The sequence below is a fragment of the Talpa occidentalis genome, unplaced genomic scaffold, assembly GCF_014898055.3.
Source record: "Talpa occidentalis isolate TD23 unplaced genomic scaffold, MPIMG_talOcc4v2.1 talOcc4.2, whole genome shotgun sequence".
NCBI lineage: Eukaryota > Metazoa > Chordata > Mammalia > Eulipotyphla > Talpidae > Talpa > Talpa occidentalis.
The window spans coordinates 91,460,020-91,478,712 of record NW_023602073.1 but is presented as its reverse complement, the minus strand read 5'-3'; the positions used below and the strand labels follow the sequence as shown (position 1 = coordinate 91,478,712).

The 18,693-nt window shown below is 37.4% G+C and overlaps 2 protein-coding genes across 6 annotated transcripts in view; one reads left to right on the top strand and one right to left on the bottom strand.

Annotated features, from left to right (window-relative positions):
* DOP1A (DOP1 leucine zipper like protein A) overlaps positions 1-14,759 on the bottom strand; it is a 72,307-nt gene extending 57,548 nt beyond the window's left edge. Inside the window, exons 1-3 of one of the 2 annotated variants that reach the window (XM_054698995.1) lie at positions 14,652-14,759; positions 3,010-3,200; positions 258-439 (exon numbers count right to left, since the gene is read on the bottom strand). In XM_054698995.1, coding sequence (XP_054554970.1) covers positions 258-439; positions 3,010-3,147 — 320 coding nt within the window. In that variant the 5' untranslated portion in view covers positions 3,148-3,200; positions 14,652-14,759. The remainder of the gene's footprint in view (positions 1-257; positions 440-3,009; positions 3,201-14,651) is intronic. The other variant, XM_054698994.1, reaches the window with a different exon arrangement.
* A 3,024-nt stretch (positions 14,760-17,783) lies between these two features.
* Positions 17,784-18,693, top strand: part of UBE3D (ubiquitin protein ligase E3D) — a 113,609-nt gene continuing 112,699 nt past the window's right edge. For all 4 annotated transcript variants that reach the window (XM_037520017.1, XM_054698992.1, XM_037520015.2 and 1 more), the window contains exon 1: positions 17,784-17,909. In XM_037520017.1, the coding sequence (XP_037375914.1) occupies positions 17,833-17,909 (77 nt within the window). In that variant the 5' untranslated portion in view covers positions 17,784-17,832. The remainder of the gene's footprint in view (positions 17,910-18,693) is intronic.

The following is an 18,693-nucleotide window of genomic DNA, read 5'->3' as shown; positions in this document are numbered from 1 at the left end:
CAAACATTTTGAACAAAAACTTTTCATAAATGACATCTAAGTAGAAAAAATATCTTACATTAAGGAATACTCAAATTTTTGGAATCATTTAACTCTTGAAATGTGTAAGATCTCTAAAACCTTCCATTATTAAGAATTCAATATTCAATGGAATTGAAAAATTCCATTATTCAATCTTTTACTTTTATTGAAAAAAAGCATAAAATAGTTAAAAATATTTTTATTTTTATGTAAGTAGGTAGTGGAGTTATTCTTACCTATATAAAAAAAGATCTTTGGCAAGTCGCTTAGGTCCAATAATTTTGAAGATAATTTCATATGTTTCAAGTGCTTTCCGATGAACTCCACCTGGTAATGCTGGGTGCAGACATTGAGCGAGGCGTTTGCCTATGGTCAGCTTTTTGGGTACTACTTGGTACTTTGCATTATTCTGTAAAACCTTTGAAGAAAACATTCCAATTCAGTTGAGAAAAACAAAAATATTATATTTTATTTCATTTTACTAGCACAGTATTAATAAAAAAAATCCTTATAGGATTTTGTTATACTCTAAAAAATTAGGTTGTCAAAGAACTTTGCTTCTGCCAGTTACAGCTATCATATTTAAACTGAAGCTGAGGATTATAAAAGTATTAATATTAATTTGTTTTTAAAAACCTATTATATGTTAATAGAAATAACAGTTTTATAGAAAAATACTTTCCAAAATAATTTTACTCAGGAGGGGCATTGTTTTTAATTTTTGCAAATCACACTGAAATATATGGAGAAAATCAAATTTCAACATATGTATGTAGTTGGAGAAGAGGCAACCACGGTCTTAGCACATCATATTATTACAAGCAACTTTAATGCTTACATGAATCTCCATGAGATGACAATCACCATTTGCTTTTATTTTCTTAATTTCCCAACTAGAACAAACACATTTTGCTTTATTTATTTAACTGTAACATTTGATAATGGTCAGTATAGAATTTACTGAAGAGACTATCTTACAAACTACCTAAAGGAGATTATTTAAATAGCAAAAAGAAATTATAAATGTAGTTCCTCAAAGTATTATGGTAAAGTGCTGATGAAATGTTATAAAATGAATATTCAGTTAGAGCAGCCTGGCATGGCTGGAACATTCAGAATGTTAGAACAGCCCAGCACAGCTCAGATCCTCTGCAGCCAGCGGACTGAGATGGCTAGATGCTGTGGACTCTTTGTTCCCATCTCTGGAGCCTTGAACACCTCACTACAATGCCCAGCATGACATGAACCTTCTGAGCAGGGTAGAGGGGACAGAAATGGGACTGCTGGGAACTAGGGTCAGAAATGAGCAGTCATGTTGACCTTTCAAAGCCAGAAGACAGGTCAGTTATGCTTTCTTGCTTTTTCAGCTTAACTTGCACCTTGGTACTGCTGGTAGCATAGCATCTAGCCACATGCTGGCCATTTTATCTTCTCTCTCTATTCTCATTCCTCTCACTCCCCTTGTAAATAAAACCTTTTTAAAATTTTTTCTCTGCATGCCTGCGTGCCTGCTTTTGAGCACACAGGTGAGGGCTCACAAACTGGGGTACCTCTTTTATTTCCAGGGTTGCCTGCTAACAAGAACAATATACTGGAACTGGAATTTGGAAAAAATACAGTCCTTTATTTTACAAAATAAAGTACTGAGTTTAATTAAAATACACAAAAGGTCTGCCATAGGCAAGATAGCAGAAGAGTCAGTGTTAGTTCATTAAAAAAAAAAAGTGGAGGTTCTAACTAAGGTCAACTTAGAGATAACATTTCAATGTTATTCCCACTACAAGTTTTTAATTCTGTTTTAAAATAGATGTAATGAATAGCAAATAAAATTAGATCTTAAATCAAAAGCAAATGAAGGACAAAATACTGTTAAGAATACAGATATGGCGACCTCCCTGGTGGCGCAGGGGTTAGTCTCAGCACAATCAAGCTATCCTCAGCCACTGCAGCACAAGTTCCATCCCTAGTCTGGGAGCTGACTCACATGGCACAGCAGACCTCTCCTGACTCACCTGCTGCTCCCCTCAGCAGTGAATTTCAGCAGAGATGCCTGTTCTGCTCTCCACTGTCTATGGTGAATTTTCTCGCCCCCTGCACCTCTGGCCTACATCCCAGTTCTTATATGCATAAATAAATAATGTTTTCAAAAAAAAGAATACAGATATGAAAAATGTTTTTTTTTCTTCAAACTAGCTGTTTTTCACTTCTGGAATATTAATTGAATTTTGGACACAGGAGCCAAGAGTCAATATTTACATGTATTTTAAGAAAAATTATAATTATTACCAGAAGTATTGTTACAGAAGGAAATTTAGTGATATATAACACAAAATGCTTCAATAATTTCTAATATGAAGTAAAATGAAATAAAGCAAAAAACACAGCACCATTGCTAAAAGTATTTGAGTTCCAAAATATGAAATAAAATTTATTGTTATTAGTAAACAATAAAATTTTATACTAAAACATTTTTAGATTAAGTTCAATAATACTATCCTATTTCAAACCAGCTTTGAAAATTCAAAGCTCTGAGTTGACAGGTAGTGCCATTATAATAATAGTGGCTAAAAACTAAACATGTTAAGAAGAATCATTCAAGTCTCAGTGCTCCAAGGTCTAAGCAAATGTTTATCACTTTTGTAAAAGTACTAACTATAACTAAGGCTTGCTTGAATATAAATGTTTTCTTTCCAATGCTGTTTGGAAAGACACAGTAGTTATTGCTTTCCATAGGTAGTTTTCCATTTTGCTGCCAGGAACTTGATAATCATAACTGATGCTCAAATGTAGAACCTTGTCAATACTTTGTTTAGCATATTTGCTTAGCTTTGTTTGACTACTTTGGTATAAACTCATGAAGCATAATAGCAATAACAAAAGTAATTCTGAGGTTTAGTTATGTTGTTTATTTCAACATTAAAGGAAATCCAGGAAGTATAGATAGCAATTTCTGAGTTTTGCTTTTTAAAGAAATGTATAAAGACATACCTTATTAAGTTTTCCAAGTGCTGATATCAAATCTGCCCATTCACTGGAGTATTCAAAATTCTTTAGTGCTTTGTCAATTGCGGCTACATAATTTCTGTATTTAGAGTCACTCAATAACTCCAGCTCTTCTGTGTTCATCCTCCCACAGCGTCCCACTAGAGACCAGTTCCAAAGTCATGTAAAATCATTACCTACAAAAAAGTTTGTAAGAGAAACCAAAGTTACAAAGTATTACAAAGTAAAGGTGCTCTTGCTACAGAATTAATGGCTAACCTTAAATTTTAATATAAAGTGAACACTTAAGTATAGGAGAAGCAATACCTAACAAACACTGTAAGTAGAATTCAGGTAAAGGAAACTGAGAAACCAACTAAAATAGAAAACATGGCATCATAGAAGCCAAGAGTAAAAAACTATTTCAAGCAGAGAATTACCACTGCTGAAAGATCAAGGTATTTTTTTGTCAGGATAGTTCTCAAGTTAAAAGAGAGAGACTATTATAGTCTTAAACATTTTGAACAAAAACTTTTCATAAATGACACATCTAAGTAGAAAAATCTCTTACATAAAGGAATATTCTAAAATGTTTGGAATCATTCAGCTATCAAAATATAAAAGGTATCCAAAAACTTCCATCATTAGGAATTTCCAAAATAAACTGTTGCTGAATTATTGCAAGATTTTTATTTGGAGTGCTAGGTACCCTCCAAAGCAATGATAAACCATGAATTATTATCATTATTATTATACCTCCAAATGTTTCTGTTTTATAGTCATTCTCCTCTCTTAAATTTCTTTAGGATATCACTAAAAGATAGTGATACAACACAGGAAATATAACCTGCCTGTAACAACAAATATAACAGCTGCTTTAGCCTCTAAATTTCTTTTTTTTTTTAACTTTGTAACTGTCCATCACCATCCTAATCACACAAGCTTATCTTTTGGCTTTATTTCTTATTTTCATATCCAATCTATCAACAAATTCATTTTTTTTTCCAGCTGAAGTTGACAGTGGTAGATCATTATCTTTCAGAATGGTCATTTAAGATGGCTCCTAAATAGTTTCCACCAGGACTATTGCAAAAACGTCATGTTCACTATCTTCAACTTCTCTAAGACACGATTTTACATAACAAAACACAGCTTGAGTACAATACTCCCTATTGGAAGCTAAGAAAAATTGTATTTTTAATTTGTAATTCATGAAAAGTATTTTAGGCCAGTACTTATTTAGCATAGAAGTATTCTTATGATTGCTATAATTGTGACATTTAATCACTTAAAAATGAAATGCAAGCTCTTAATCATATCATTCATCTTTTCATAAGCTGGACTCATTCATACAATCTTGTAATTCATATTTCTGTCCCAATTAAGCAAAACCTAGTGACAGTATTCTGTCTTTTGAAACTTCTTTTAAGCTCACTGGTACACTTTCTTATAAAATATAATTTTAGGAAGAACACAAAGTTTGTTTACTCAGAATACCTCCTCCCACTCCCCACCTTACCCCCCCCCACCATATATCCTTAGTACCTGATCAGGTTCGTCATCCTCCAACATCTGATCACTAGGCCTATCTTAAGCAAAAATCCTATTAAGTTTAGGCAGAATCTATTCTACCTGCTCACTAATTTTCCATCCACTGATCCCACTTTGCTCCTTGGCTATAAAGTCCCACTTGTCTATGCTGTATTTGGAATTGCAATCACTCTCCTCCACTGTAAAATCCCACTGCAGAGATCTCTGTAACTATGCTGATGATCCTAAAAAAGCTGGTCCAACCACCTTTAACATGCATCTCTGAATAGTTTTTAACAATAGTCAAGCTGTTCACTGTACAAGACTTGCTCTCTCCCATCTAAATTAAATGCCTTTTTTTTTTTTTTTTTTTTTTCTGTGGGACCCTCACCCGTGGCTGGGGATTGAATTGGTGCTGCCGAGGCTGCAGGCAGCCTCCCAACCCAGAGCTCAACCGCTGTGCCACCAGGGGAGGCCCTAAATTAAATGCCTTTACATGTTATTTCTTTTCTAGATATGTTCCAGGTTCTTTTTCATCACCTAAATTTTTTTGACCAAAGTAAATCTAAAATGCTATGATTTTACATAATACCTTCTGTTCAACCCCACTGTCTTGGCTCTTTCTTTAATAAGTAATCTTTTTCAATATGAAACATGGCTTGCATTACAGGTATTTAAAACGCATATATGATTCATGTTTCCAAAAGTTTATCATTCATTTTTATTGTGATAAAAACACATAACATAAAATTAATATTTAACTATCTTTAAGTATACAGTTCAGAACTTTTCATCTTGCAAAACTATATATACTCATTAAACAGTTAACTCTTTTTTACTCTCTCTCTCCACAGCCTGACACCTACAAATTTACTTTGTGATGAATTTGACTATCTTATACCACAACAATGGAACCACATAGTAGTTGTCTTTTTGTAAATAGCTTATTTCACGTAACACAATGTCTTCAAGGTTCATCCACGTTGTAGCAAGTGACAGGATTTCCTTCCTTTATAAGCTAAATAAAGAATGTACACCGTATTTTGTTATCCATTTGTAAACATTAAGGTTTCTACCTCTAAACTATTGGAAATATCATAGCACTGCTATGAACTTAGGCATGCAAATACCTTTTTGAGAGCCCATTTTCAATTCTCTGTTATATATACAAAAAGTAGGATTGTTGGATCATTTGGAAGCTCTATTTTTAATTTTTAAAGGAATCCTCATACTGTTTTCCATAGCATCTGTACCATTTTGCATTTTCCTCAATAGTGCACAAGGGTTCTAACTTTTCCACCTCCTTGACAGCATATATATTTTTTTAATAATAGCCATCCAAATGGGCGTGAGGTGGTATCTCAGCAATTTCAATCTGCATTTTTCTAATGATTAATGATGTTGAGTATCTTCTCAAATGCATGTTGGCAATTAGCATATCATCTTTAGAGAAATGTCTATTCAAGTCATTTGCCCATTTTTTAATTGGATTGTCTCTTTGTTGTTGAGTTGTATTTTTCTTTACATATTTAGGATATTAGCTTCTTATAAGATACATAATTTGTGAATATTTTCTCCAATCCGATAGGCTCCCTCTGCATTCTTTTGATTATGTCCTTTAATACACAGGTTTTTTAATGTTAAAATTAATTTTTTTTTGCTTTTAAAAATCCTTATTTTTTTCCCACAATGTAGGCTTTCTCCTCTCAGGTCTAGTCATTTACAGTACCCACTCCCAAAGTATCCACAGTCCTCCATGATGGACAGTTTTTAAGTGTGCTATATCAGTCTATTTGTCTACTATTGCTTTTGTTACCTGTCTTTGCTGGCTTATCCACAAAATCATTGCCAAACACAGAGTTATGAAGTATTTCTCTTATGCTTTCTTTTAGTTTAGAGGTTTAGTTATTTTGTAATTCATTTGGGATATATTTTTATATATGGTATACAGTTAAGGTTTCAACTTCGTTCTTTTGCATGTGGATATCCAGTTTTCTCAATACCACTTGTTAAAGAGGTGGCCTTATTTGAGTGGTCTTGGTATCCTTTGACGAAGGTTATATGTACAACAGGGTTCCTATTCTATTCCATCAATCTATAGGTTTACTTTAAAGTTGGTACCACACTATTTTGATTACTATAAATTTCAAATGATTTAAAATCTTCTGAAACACTAAATTCTAACAACCTGATTAGTATCTATCTACTTACCCTTCAGGCCTCAGATACATGAATTTTAAAAAATCAGAGTACAGGGGGTTGCAATTGTATGGGGAATATAAAAATAAAAAAAAAATCAGAGTACAGAACAGTGTGAATAGTACACTACAATTTATATAAAAGAACAGAAATATATACACATATAATTAGCATATATGTGATTTATCTCTAAAAGAACACACAAGAAAATAAAGCTGATTACTTCCCGGGAGCCAAGTGAGAACAAAGTGAATGGAGGTCAGGGAGAGGACCTTTTCACTTATACTTTCTCACTTTTAAATAATGTGAATTATTTCCTATTTATGGAATTAAATGTTTGATTTTTAAGTGACTATATGAATAATGTCTCTAGCAAAAAATAGCAGCTATAAAATATGTGAAATTTCCTTCCTCTTTCATCTCATAAAAACAAAAAAAAAGCATCAATGTTAAATGTTACATTTGAACCCAGAATTACCTTACAACCCCTGAAGCACCTCAGAGACTGAGAATTTTGTTGATAAAATGCATGTCTTATATAGTAAACTTTAAGCACCATTTAATATTATTCAGTTAATATCCTTCCTAAAATCATGAGCTGCATGTATCACATGCTTAATAAATATGTACTGTTTGTTTTGAGACATGGTTCAAATACTAGCTTTACAAGGTGTGGTGGCTAAGCTTCTAAGATGGCCTCCAATAGTCCTCAACTCCTGGTATTCATGTGCTTGTATAGTCTCTGCTCACACACAAATACTGCTAGCCTACAAGAGTAGAATACTAAAGAAGTGAAAGTTAGGTCATAAAAGACTTTGCCACTTCCACCCTGATGTCTCTTAAATCACTTTTCTGGAGTAAGCAAATAAGCTTTTATGTCAAGCAGCCAGGATGTTGAAACCCATTTGTATAGAAACTGAAACCTCCCTCCAACAGGCAGAAACAAGCTGCCAGTTATGTGTATTAGCCACTTTGGAAAAGGGTGCTCCAACCCCAAACAAAGCTTCAGATGACTGTAGTCCCAGGCTGACATTTAATTGCAACTCACAAAAAACTCAAGTGAGACTCTCACAGCCAAACCACTTTCCAATTCCTTATGAAAGAAGCTATCAGAGATATTAAGTCACTACATTTTGAAATAATTTATTATGCAGTAATAGATAACTAAAATTATTCTCAAATAATGCTTTCCCTTTTAAACCACAACCTCTATGCTGAAAGACATTAAAAAAAACAGTAGTTATACCACATAAAAATAGACAGTGTCAAAATATAGAATCAGGTAGGCTTTAGTGCAGACTTCCAATAAAAGCCTGATGCCATTAAAAAAAAAAAATCACGTTAGGCTAAAGGATGAGCTCTTAACTGATGGAGATATTTAAGAAACTGGTAGTGTACATTTTGGGAGTCATTTAAATACTTCATTTTCTTCCCAAATTACAGACTCTAACTTTAAAACAAGTATGATGCTTTTCTTTACCCCATCTCCCCTGCCCTGCCCCACCCCCTCCTCCTCAGGGAAAATGTACAAGAAATTTTACAATTGAGACACATTATAAGGCATGTTCTGTGTGCATGGGAAAGCTACTGTGCCAAATGCAACATGCTGAAGATAAGCAGAAAGTACAATCAGCTGACTGGGATGGCAATTTATGGTATATGTAATATACAAACTTCCAGCTATCTGGAAAATTTGATCATAACAACACATATCCTAAAGGTTTCAGGTGCTTTTTATAATAAAACAGCACAATCAAAAGCAATTAGAAATGCAGAGCTATTTACCTGTACAATGCAAAGGACTAACACGGCTTTGCTTTTGTAGTTTTTTCTGGTTATAATGAGTTGTCATTTTTAAATGATGACAGTTTATCTTCACTGCTTCTATGTCACTGCTTAATTTTATAGTACAAAGGAAAGAAACTGTTTGGGTAAAGGTTATTTGATGAAATAAAAGCTATTGACCCAAACAGCCCAATTCTTACTTTCAATCTGATTTACCATCTAGAACCTTAGATTAACAGCAGTCTGATTTCTGGTTGAGTAGCAAATTATTGAGTGTAATGATAAACCTAGTATTATCATTCAGGCAAGTCATTTTTTGGAAAACAGTAACACCAAATTATTTTTCTTTTAACCTGAATTCTTTGCTCATAAATGGCAATTTAAACATTAAGCACATAATATAGACATATGCCTGTAAGAAGAGCAAGTTGAAATAAAAGAATGTATTTTACAGAAAAAGAATAGGGAATTTATTTTCCTGCATGACCATATAAATTCTTTCCATTAGAAAAGAGAATATTTTGTTACCCCAGATGAAAAAAGGTCAGAAATGCCTTTTGCAAGATGGAAATATGAAACTATAGCTCAAACATAGAGATGAGAGGAAGAAGCTATATCAATTTTTAAAATTTATTATCTCATTTACTCTTATAAGGGCATTATCAGGTAAACATGTATTTTTTAAGATTTTATTTATTTTTGCATATAAGAACTGGGATGTGGGGTGGGGGAGAGGAGAGTAGGAGAGGGGTGAGAGGATTCACCTGTGACAGAATGGGCAGATCTACTGAAATACACTAAGAGGAGCAGCGGGCAAAACAGGAGAGATCTGCTGTGCCATGTGGGTTAGCTCCCTGCCTTGGGATTGAACTTAGGCTTTCGTAGTGGGCCTTTGTGGTGGTACCGCTGAGACTTAACCCTTAGCGACCAGGGAGGCCTGGTGAACATATTACTAACATTTCATTACTTCTAAAGCAAGTCATCACATTGTGGTATAAAAGACTCCCACTGGCTTTTAGATTGGTATTTCATGGAGTCAAAGATTTATCTAAAAGCAAATGTATCCAAGTAACAAGAAGATAATAGTGCTTTATTTATAAAAGTAACATTAAAAACACTTTTGAAAAAAATAGACATCTGATTCAAGAATGTCTTTTTATCTTCCTATTGTATTTTTAAAGGTAATTGTAATACACTTTAAAATTTACTATTGAGGTTTTATTTCCTAATTCTTTCATAGATAAAATCTTAAGAAATTTTCAGGCACTAATTATTCCAGTATCTTCCAAAATTTTGTTCAACTAGATACGAAATGATTTTATGGGGTCTAAGGCCAGGGCTAAGTGATGCTGAATTAAGTGAGGAAGTAATTTCCTCTTCATTTTCTCTCAATAGCCCTGACTGCAGCAGGAAACCTGACTGCTGCCAGAATGCTACCAGCATCTCTGATTCTTCCTAATCTCCCCTTTAAACAAAAACAGCAAGCCTCAGGTTTATAGACTTCAGCAGGCAATAGCTCTAGCCAAACTTTCAAATATCGTTTGTTTTCATTCTTTTTCTTTTCATGTCTATCTTTTGCTTATGGCAAGTGACATCTGCTTTTTATTTATGGTGGTTATTGTCAAATTTCCTTTAAAAATTATGCTAATAAGCACACTGATATAAAGAAATATGAAGAGAGTAAGTATACAGGCAGTCTACATAAATGATTAATAGTTTGAAGATGACATAAGAAGTTTGAGAAATAATTTACCATTTGATGGACAAATAATACATGTCCCTACTAAACATCATTGTTTAGCAACCATATAAAGGACAGAAAAGAATGTTTAAAGAAATGTAATAGAAAGTCAGAAGGAAATTACTTAAAATGAGGTAATCAAAAAACGATTCACAGACAAGGTGGCGTCATGTTGATGGGTATGATTTCGTATGATCAGACAGGGAGAGCATTTAGGAGAACAAAAGTACAATTATACAAAGCTAAGTAGTCTGATCCAAATCTTGATTGTTATGGTTGGTTTACATGGGTGTGTAAAGTAGACATAAAATGAGTGCACGTTATTATATGTAATTTCTTCCCTAATAAATTTGATATCTTACTGTTAACCAATGCAATGCAGAGTTATTGAGGTGTCAGGCTCAGTTAGGTTGGGGTGGGGATGTAAACAGAATAAAGGGAAAGGGAAATGACAATTTAAAGACAAAGGTGCCAAAGATATTTATTTTCATATATTTTTCAATAAAATCCATCAGCTATTATACAAATATAGCAGCTCTACACTTCTACTTAATAGTGGTTTCATGTCAGGGTGATAATTTACCTGAACTGAGATTTTCTATTAAAATTAAGTTTACTGTTCCCATCCATCTCCATCAAACAAACAAAAAAAAAGCATTAATAGCACTCACCCCTAACAAAGTAACACAGAAGTGGCCGCACTGGCTGTGTGCTAGTGACAACTGATAGAACTTAGCAAAATAATTTAAGACTACATTTTATATTTAGATCCTATTTGTAAAAAAGTTAGAAATAACTGCCTTAGAATTTGCCTTTTAACCTTTAACTCTTTCAACTTAAGCTCTTAAATATAAATTAAGTGCATTTCAAGTGGTTTTTTTTTTAATCATAGTTTTAAGAATTCGTGATTAGAGTTATCTTTCATAGTTAAAAATTATGCCATTATACAAAGATAAACAGCTGGGACTACATCAAATTAAAGAGCTTCTGCACAGCAAAAGAGACAATAACAAAAACAAAGAGAAACCCCACTGACTGGGAGAACATTTTTGCACACAACACTAATGATAAAGGACTGATCACAAAAATCTGCAAAGAGCTGATGAGACTCAACAACAACAAAGAAAATAATCCAGTCAAAAAATGGGCAGAAGAGCTAAAAAGAAACTTCTCTGAAGAGGAAATGCAAATGACCAACAGGCATATGAAAAAATGTTCAACATCACTTGTAATCAGGGAAATGCAAATCAAAACTACCATGAGATACCATCTTACACCAGTGAGAATGGCACATATTAAAAAAACTAGCAACAACAAATGTTGGCGAGGGTGTGGAGAAAAGGAACTCTCCTGCACTGTTGGTGGGAGTGCAAACTGGTCCAACCACTATGGAGAGCTGTGTGGAGATTTCTGGACCTACTAAACATAGAGCTTCCATATGATCCAGCAATTCCACTCCTAGGTATTTACCCAAAGGACACAGAAACATCCATTCCAAAGAACACCTGCACCCCTATGTTTATAGCAGCACTGTTTACAATAGCTAAGCTTTGGAAACAGCCCAAATGCCCAAAAATAGATGACTGGATCAAGAAGATGTGGTACATATATACCATGGAATATTACTCGGCATTCAAAAAAGATAAACACATGCAATTTGCAGCAACATGGATGGCGCTGGAAGGGATCATGCTCAGCGAAATAAGCCAGAAAGAAAAAGAAAAATACCGGATTGTCTCACTCATAGCAGGAATCTAGAAAACTTAAATAAGGGACCAGGAAAATGAATAACTATAAGAAAGTGAAAATCAAAATCAACAAAAAACTATGAACCAGAGACACTTTTTGGGGGGTGGGGGGCGGGAGGGGAGGGATTGGGGTCAGAATGGGGGGGTTGCAATTGTATGGGGAATATAAAAATAAAATTTATTATTTAAAAAAAAATTATGCCATTATAAACATGTTTTTACTTGTTGGAATTTTATAATGCCATTCTGATTAAAATCAATAACTTGACCATAAATTCAAATTTAAAACATGAATTAATTATGGTTAAAGGAAAGCATCAAGAGACCAGAAAAAAATAAGATAGTCCTTTGCCATAGGTTAAAGCACTAAGGCTCACAGAAACCTATGTTCATCATTAATATTTTACAAAGGAAAATATAAGCCTTTTGTTATACCAGTGAGTTGCCACTAGATCTTCATGCTCACAGAAGCTTTAGCTGAAGCTAAAAAAGCAATAATGTATGGAATTTTAGGGCTGAAAGGAGACTCAGTTGAAGTACAAATTTTCAAATTTGTATTCAATGTAATTATATTCTAAATGTTCAAAGATTGGTCATGAGAAATAATTGGCTCTCTGGCCAGGTAAATTTAGGAAATGCTGCTATTGCCTTCCACTGAAGATGTACATGCATATAAATGGTAAAGATTTTGAGAAGCCCTGCAATTAAAAGCAAATCGAAAGCTAAACCTGAGTAAACCCAACCCTCCCAAAATACTTGCCATGGAACACTGTGTTGCTACAGAAACTCCATTAAATGGATTCAGAAGAGTAGAGGAAACATCAGCTTGTGAAACTGTGATCTTATGACACTCCCTTAAAAATGACAAAACAGAGGTCTATACATAACACACCTGGTTAGCAGAAAAACAAAGAATAGACATTTCATTCCCAGGTCATGGCCACTTTCCAACACTTTAACTACAAAATAGATGTCCTTCAACTGCCAAACATTTAATCAACAACTTCTAATTTACACTCAACATTTGGTTTTAGTGTGTGTGTTAAGTTGGGTGTTTTTAATTCTTCTGTCACAGTGTGATCCATCGAAAGGGTAGGTTTCAGATTCTCTAACTTCCAGATTTGTGTTCCTAATAGTCACGCCTACCTGCAGATCTGTTAGATTGTGTAAGGTCAGGACAGGACACTGAGCAGGTTTTCTGATCCAGCAGACCGGGTGAAGGAGTCAGAGTCCTCAGTGGCTTTTATTGGGATTTACCAGGTACAGGGCAGGCAGGGGTGATGGGGAGGGGGGCGGGGCTAGTAGGCCTCCCAGCCCCTAGCAAGTCCTCACTCTGGGCTTTCCGGCCTTCTCTCACATTCTCTCTGCTCTTCTCATGGCTCTGCTTCTCTCTCGGCTTCTGCTGGCGTCCCCATGACGCCTGCCCTTAAAAACCCAGTCTCAGCCCAGGTGAATCCCAACTACCTACCTATGCCCACACCCTACTCCAGGTGCCCGCCATCAGGCATGCATTCGGGACCGCAGGGTTCTGTCATCCATCCTAATGGCGGGAGGGCAGAAAAGCCTGATACTTTTTACCTTACCCTGCAATTGTTTAGCAATTCTCAGTAACCACTTCGTTCAGGGTGGCAGCTGGAAGTAATCACTAAAGTAAAGCATTTGTATGACAACTGGGTTTAATTTATTCTTTTTACAACTTTTGTTAGTCCCACTAAATCACTGCTGTTTATCAGGTGGTAAGCTACTTAGCACATAATGTTGACATATGTTATCCATAATCAAATACAAGATCTTTTGTCTTCAGAGAAATAGCCCACAACATCGAAAGAGAAGTATTTTTTTTTTTTTCTCTCTATGGTTCAGGGCTTGTCAGGTAGTTTCGTATCTTTGATTGCTTTAGTCACCAAATCAATTTTCTACCTTGGATTTCCCAAACTGCACAGAACTCTACGATAATGTGTGAATAATCAAAACGCAATTACTTAGCTACAAAAGACTGGAGTTTTGTGCTGCTCCCCACCTCAAGGCAGGCGAGAAGAAAGGAGACTGAACAAGTAACTATTGTTCTGTCGCAACTTTAAAAGCCTCGGGAATCAAAGGTGATAACTGTTAACAACTTCCTGATGACTAATCCGACTTCCTTCATCAACTTAGGCACACCTTCCCCACCCCAGACTTGGAACCCTAACCTGCAATGTCGTCTCCCCAATCCTACAAGAACCCACCAGACCAAAGACACTGCACGAAGCCTCGATTCTGCCAACAAAGAGGTGACTCCGCGCGCCTTTAACGCACAGGTGCGGTCTTCACCCCAACCTTACGCTCTGCTCCACCTGGCTCAGGAGGCTCCGACAAGCCCCCGGACGCCACGGCCCCGCCTCCGGCTCCCCCAGCCCGGGCCGCCCTCGCGCCCACGTCCAGCCCCAGCAGGTTGGTCCCCGCGCAGCTCCCGCCCGCCCGCCCCGAAACCAGAGGGCAGCCCGCGGGCGTCGCGGCTCCAGGCGGGGCCAGCGAGGCAACACCCCCGACACCACCGCGGTCTGACCCGCGGGGCGACCCCGCCGCCCCAGAACGAGCAGGCCCAGGAGGCCGCGCAAAGCCGGGGGCCGGCCTCGCGACCGCGCTGGGGGCGGGGACGCTGTTACCTGCGGTGGGCTCGGCCGCTCCCCGCCGGCGCCGCTCTCCTGGCAACCACGGCAGCGACTAGGAGGCCCCGAGCCCAAGGGCCTAGTGACAGCTCCCAGCGTGCACCGCGCCCGCGCCCACGCCGGCGTCGACGTCGTCGGCCCTTGATCCCCGCCCCCGGTCCGTTCCATGCTCCCCGGCGCTGGCGGTACCCACAGCGCCCTCAAGCGGGCCGTCAGGGAAACGGCGCATGGCCACCAATTTTGGGCGTGGCCTGCAGAGGGTAGAACCAGGATTTTTAACTCAAAGTGCCAGCCATGTGGAGGGGGAGTTTGAAGGGAAGTAGAAATTGAAAACAGCTTGTAAATATTAAGTAATAATTAAAGGATTATTTAAATGAGTCTTTAAAGGAACTTGAGGCCTATCGAGGGGGGACATTTGTAGTAATGAGAGAAATTGTTGGTATCAGATTTTGGAACTATTGCTATTTTGAATCTGGAACTCTGTAAATGTAGTTACTACAAGGAATAGTGTACCGTTTTTCTAGGAGGTCGAGTCAAAAAATGATTGAAATTTTTACAAATGTAACTATATGTGAACTATAACAATCTTTGAAAATAGCACCAATTATGAAAGTGTACGGTGCTAAGAATACTAATGTTCACATTTCAATGTCATACATTTATTTAAGCACTTCATATTCTTGGGAATTAACTAAGTTGCTACCTCCATCCCAAAGTTTAAATTTCCAAACAGAAATTTGTGAAGCAACACGATAAACTTCTAAAACCCCAAATATCAATTTTAGAACAATTGTCTTAAACTAACATCTCTAGGGAAGTGGTTTTATTTACTTATTTGGAAAATATTCACATTAATTGATGTGTGGTAATTATGACTTTGTAATAATAAAGCAAACATCAATAAACAGAGGATATTCTGTACACAAGCCATCATTGTTTCTATTTTAAAAAAAAAACTAACACCTCTTTTTGAAAGAATTCTTATTAAAATCCTTATGTCTTATATTTAATATTTTCCCATTGTAAGTATTTGTATTATACTAAATTGTTTATTTTGTCCAACTTTTCTAAATTATCTTCTGGTAGTTATGAGATTACAACTTTTCTGAGTCAGTTTTTACTTCTGCAAAAGTGAATAGTGGAAGACCAATGGAATCGAATAGAAAATCCAGAAATAAACCTACAGATTTATGGTCAAATAATCTTTGACAAAGGAGCAAAGAATATGCATTGGAGCAAAGAAAGTTTGTTCAATAAATGGTGCTGGGAAAACTGGGTCGCTACATGCAAAAGAATGAAGCTTGACTACTACCTAACACCATGCACAAAAAACAACTCAAAATGGATTAAAGAACTAGACATAAGACCTGAAACCATAAAATATATAGAAGGAAATATAGGCAAAACACTACATGACATGCACCTCAAAGACATCTTTACAGACACATCACCCAAAGCAGTGATAGTGAAGGCAAAGGTAAATAGCTGGGACTACATCAAATTAAAGAGCTTCTGCACAGCAAAAGAGACAATAACAAAAACAAAGAGAAACCCCACCGACTGGGAGAACATTTTTGCACACAACACTAATGATAAAGGATTGATCACAAAAATCTACAAAGAGTTGATGAGACTCAACAACAACAAAGAAAATAATCCAGTCAAAAAATGGGCAGAAGAGCTAAAAAGAAACTTCTCTGAAGAGGAAACGCAAATGGCCACCAGGCATATGAAAAAATGTTCAACATCACTTGTAATCAGGGAAATGCAAATCAAAACTACAATGAGATACCATCTTACACCAGTGAGAATGGCACATATTAAAAAAACTAGCAACAACAAGTGTTGGCGAGGGTGTGGAGAAAAAGGAACTCTTCTGCACTCTTGGTGGGAGTGCAAACTGGTCCAACCATTATGGAGAGCTGTGTGGAGATTTCTGGATCTACTAAACATAGAGCTTCCACATGATACAGCAATTCCACTCCTAGGTATTTACCCAAAGGACACAGAAACATCAATTCCAAAGAGCACCTGCACCCCTATGTTTAAAGCAGCACTGTTTACAGTAGCTAAGCTTTGGAAACAACCCAAATGCCCCAAAATAGATGACTGGATCAAGAAGATGTGGTACATATACACCATGGAATATTACTCAGCATTCAAAAAAGATAAACACATGCAATTTGCAGCAACATGGATGGCGCTGGAAGGGATCATGCTCAGCGAAATAAGCCAGAAAGAAAAAGAAAAATACCGGATGGTCTCACTCATAGCAGGAATCTAGAAAACTTAAATAAGGGACCAGGAAAAAGAATAACTATACAAAAGCAAATATCAAAATCAACAAACAACTATGAACCAGAGACACTCTATGGGGGGTGTGGGGCGGGGAAAGAGGGCTTGGGGTCAAAATAAAGAGATTGTAATTGTATGGAGAATATAAAAAATAAAATTTAAATAAAATGCGAAGAAAAAAAAGTGAATAGTGGAAATGTGTACACGGCATCATTCTTACCTTCCTTTCCCCCAAGGCGGTAGGAACTGTTAATCCTGTGATTCATGCAACAGTATATAACCACATTTTCTTTTGCACAGGAAACAGAAAATTTATTACATTTTTGCCACTATTTCAATTTTGGAGCGACTGTGTCTACACTGAGTACTGTCAAGTCAATCCTAGATATTTTGTGACCTCAGACTTAGAGGAGAACTAACAAACCAGCCACCCTATTTCATAAAAAGGAGATCAAGATAAAGTGGGTTTGGAGAATGAAATTCCTCTCTGGTCTGCAGAGGACAGTACCCATCTATATCGTTTCCCTCCCTCATTTCTCTCTCTTCGAGTCTAGTCCTCTGCGCTAGCCCAAGGAGTGTACTCAGGATCTGATTTTTAAGGTCATTTTGGGGGAAGCCAGCGCACCGGGTCACGCCCAGAAGAAGCAGGGAGGGCCTGGCCTTTCTAACTTTTCCTCAGCGCTCAGGGGCACAGCGAGGATTGGAAAATGCTCACGTCGCTCTGGTCGGCGCGCTCTCCGGCCAGCAGGCGGCGCTGTGGACTGGCGGGCCGCGCGCGGTCGGGTCCCGGCGGCCGGCGCTCCTCCGCGGCTGCTTCTGCCCCAGCCCCACGTGCCGGCCCGGGTGGCCCAGGCCTGCCACAACCTCGCATTGGGCGCTCGCCATGGCGGCGGCTGCCGCGGAGACGCGCGTGTTCCTGGAGATGCGGAGACAGCTGCAGAGCGCGCTGCTGATCGTGGGGTAAGGCCAGGGGTGGGAGTGTGGCTCTTGGGCGCAGTGCCCAGCTCGCTTTTCTGCTGCCGGGGAGTCTCCGCCTTTCTCCGAAGCAGCTATTTTTACTTTCTTCTCTCCTGTTGCTTAGAGCGTCTCAGTCAAAGCTGAAACCCTCCTCCTAACCTCTACCCGCCTCATATTCCCCCCCTGAGCTGGCAGTCTGCATTTTCAGAAATGCAGCTTCAGCCCCAAGACATGCCTGCTGAAGCAGAACTTACATTTTAGCACGCTTCCCAGGATGCAGATGCACTAAATTAAAGTTTGAGAAGCAATGATGGGAAAACACCGTTGATGGCACTGGGCGTTTCCAGCAAAACAGTGCAAAAAACGTCTTGTCTGCTTTTCAGGATCTACGTTATAAGATCAGTTTTAATGTGTGAGTTTCTTGCTTTGTAAATAACCTCTGTTGTCTGCTTTCCTGCAAACTGCTTAATGTGAAGAAACTGACACAGTTGTTCAATAAACTTGTGCTCAGCGAACAACGAACGGAGGTTGCAGACTTCTCATTGGAGCGCATTCTTTTATTCACATTCCGAGTTCCAAAGACAAGTCTGCAAGCATTTAACTTGTCATTCACTGTACATACTTGGGAAAATTGTTCTCAATTGTTTTGTTTTGCAGTAGTAATGATATGCTGCAACAGTCACCTATTCCCTTATGACTGTTTCAAATAGAGTTTAAAAATCCTTAAATTCTATGGCGCAGTGCCACTCTGAGCTGAATGGATGCTTAGCTTTCCCTTCTTTTCCAA